Source organism: Crocuta crocuta, unplaced genomic scaffold (assembly GCF_008692635.1).
Source record: "Crocuta crocuta isolate KB4526 unplaced genomic scaffold, BGI_CrCroc_1.0 scaffold224, whole genome shotgun sequence".
NCBI lineage: Eukaryota > Metazoa > Chordata > Mammalia > Carnivora > Hyaenidae > Crocuta > Crocuta crocuta.
Genome location: NW_027529545.1, coordinates 41333 through 41563, shown reverse-complemented (window position 1 = coordinate 41563; position 231 = coordinate 41333). Strand labels below are relative to the sequence as shown.

At 74.5% G+C, this 231-nt stretch overlaps 1 protein-coding gene across 1 annotated transcript in view; it reads right to left on the bottom strand.

Moving 5' to 3' along the window:
* Window positions 1–231, bottom strand: part of SHROOM2 (shroom family member 2) — a 14824-nt gene extending 14593 nt beyond the window's left edge. Inside the window, exon 1 of the mRNA XM_077761390.1 lies at window positions 140–231. Within this exon, the coding sequence (XP_077617516.1) occupies window positions 140–231 (92 nt within the window). The remainder of the gene's footprint in view (window positions 1–139) is intronic.

Genomic DNA, 231 nt, shown 5'->3' with positions numbered 1-231 from the left:
CCCGGGCGGTCCCTCCCCAGGTGCAACTTGAGGTCCAGACACCCGCCGCGCACCACGCGGGAGACACGCACGGACCCACCGCCCGCGGGAGCCCGCGGAAGGGCAGGCGCGGGGGCCGCCGTCCCAGGGCCGTCCGTACCTGGTGGCGTTCTCGTCCTGGACGGGCAGCGGAGGTCGGTCGGTCAGCTTCTGCGGGGCGAACTGAGGAGAAGGGGAGCGGGACGTCCGCAT